This window comes from Crocuta crocuta, unplaced genomic scaffold (assembly GCF_008692635.1).
Source record: "Crocuta crocuta isolate KB4526 unplaced genomic scaffold, BGI_CrCroc_1.0 scaffold443, whole genome shotgun sequence".
In the NCBI taxonomy this organism is placed as follows: Eukaryota; Metazoa; Chordata; class Mammalia; order Carnivora; family Hyaenidae; genus Crocuta; species Crocuta crocuta.
This window is the reverse complement of record NW_027529446.1, coordinates 352841-353923: the sequence shown is the minus strand read 5'-3', so window position 1 is coordinate 353923 and position 1083 is coordinate 352841. Positions and strand designations below refer to the sequence as shown.

General features: G+C 52.2%; 1 protein-coding gene across 1 annotated transcript in view; it reads right to left on the bottom strand.

Moving 5' to 3' along the window:
- PTBP1 (polypyrimidine tract binding protein 1) overlaps positions 1-1083 on the bottom strand; it is an 11483-nt gene that overhangs the window by 1272 nt on the left and 9128 nt on the right. The window contains exons 11-12 of the mRNA XM_077760637.1: positions 558-591; positions 32-124 (exon numbers count right to left, since the gene is read on the bottom strand). Of these exons, the coding sequence (XP_077616763.1) occupies positions 32-124; positions 558-591 (127 nt within the window). The remainder of the gene's footprint in view (positions 1-31; positions 125-557; positions 592-1083) is intronic.

The following is a 1083-nucleotide window of genomic DNA, read 5'->3' as shown; positions in this document are numbered from 1 at the left end:
CCCCCCCGCAGCCCCTCCCCGGCCTCCTTACCCAGCTGCGCCTGGCTCCCGTCAGCCATCTGCACCAGAGCGTTCTCCTTCTTGTTGAACAAGATCTTCACCCGTTGCACGTCGCCGTACACGCCTTCAAGAGCGCAGGGACAGGGGTCCTGAGCCGCCTGGGGCCCCGCAGCCGCCTCCCCCACCAGCCCCCACGCCCCGCACACCCCTCACAGGGCTGGCTCTTCCCGAAGGTTTGCTTATTCTGCCTCTGGGCACCTGCGTCTAGTCACAGGGAACGTTACCAGGAAGACTACCTTCAGCAGAGAAGTCATAAAATCCAGGAGAGGTCAATGCCAAGAACCAGCACTTTAGCATGCTACCGACACTCTAACTCTCCGAAAAGCATGCAGGGCAATAAACCATGCGACTACCGAGTCAGAATAAATACGCAAACCGAAGGCAAGCCACGTATGGAGGCAGAGTGCCCAACTGCAAACTCATAGTACATCTTAGGGCGTAAAAAATAACCTCAATTAAATGAAAACAAGGTAATAAAAGTGTGAATGATAACATACCGAAAAGAATAAAGAGGCTTTGGGGTGTGACTCTCTTTAGAGGACAGCAGAGCAAGGCAGCGAGGGACAGGGAAAGGGAGAGGTCAGGGGGCGAGTTGCCAATCGTCCACCACGAGGAGGCAGCCCCGCAGGCGTGCAGGTTGATGGATGATGAAGTTGTCAGGATGTTAATATTCAAGGGCAGGTTGGTTTCCGGAGAGCAGGGTTTGAGGGGGAATTTTGTTTTGTTTTTGTTTATTTATTTATGGTTTTGTTTTGTTTCAAGCAACAACAGGAAGCAGAAGTACCGTGCAGTCAGTTGGCAAAGAAATTCCGGATCAGGGCAAGAAAAAAAATTGGGAAAGGGGAAGGGGAGAAAAGAAAAAAAGTAGCAAAAAAACACAGGTCAGTAAATACATAAGAAATACGAGTGCTCCATCAGTCAAGATCTACACACATTACAAGTCACAGGGTCACCTCGCGAACACAGGCAGGAGAGCGCCCTTCCCCGCGGCGAGCAGGAGACAAGCGGCCAGGACCCCTCCCC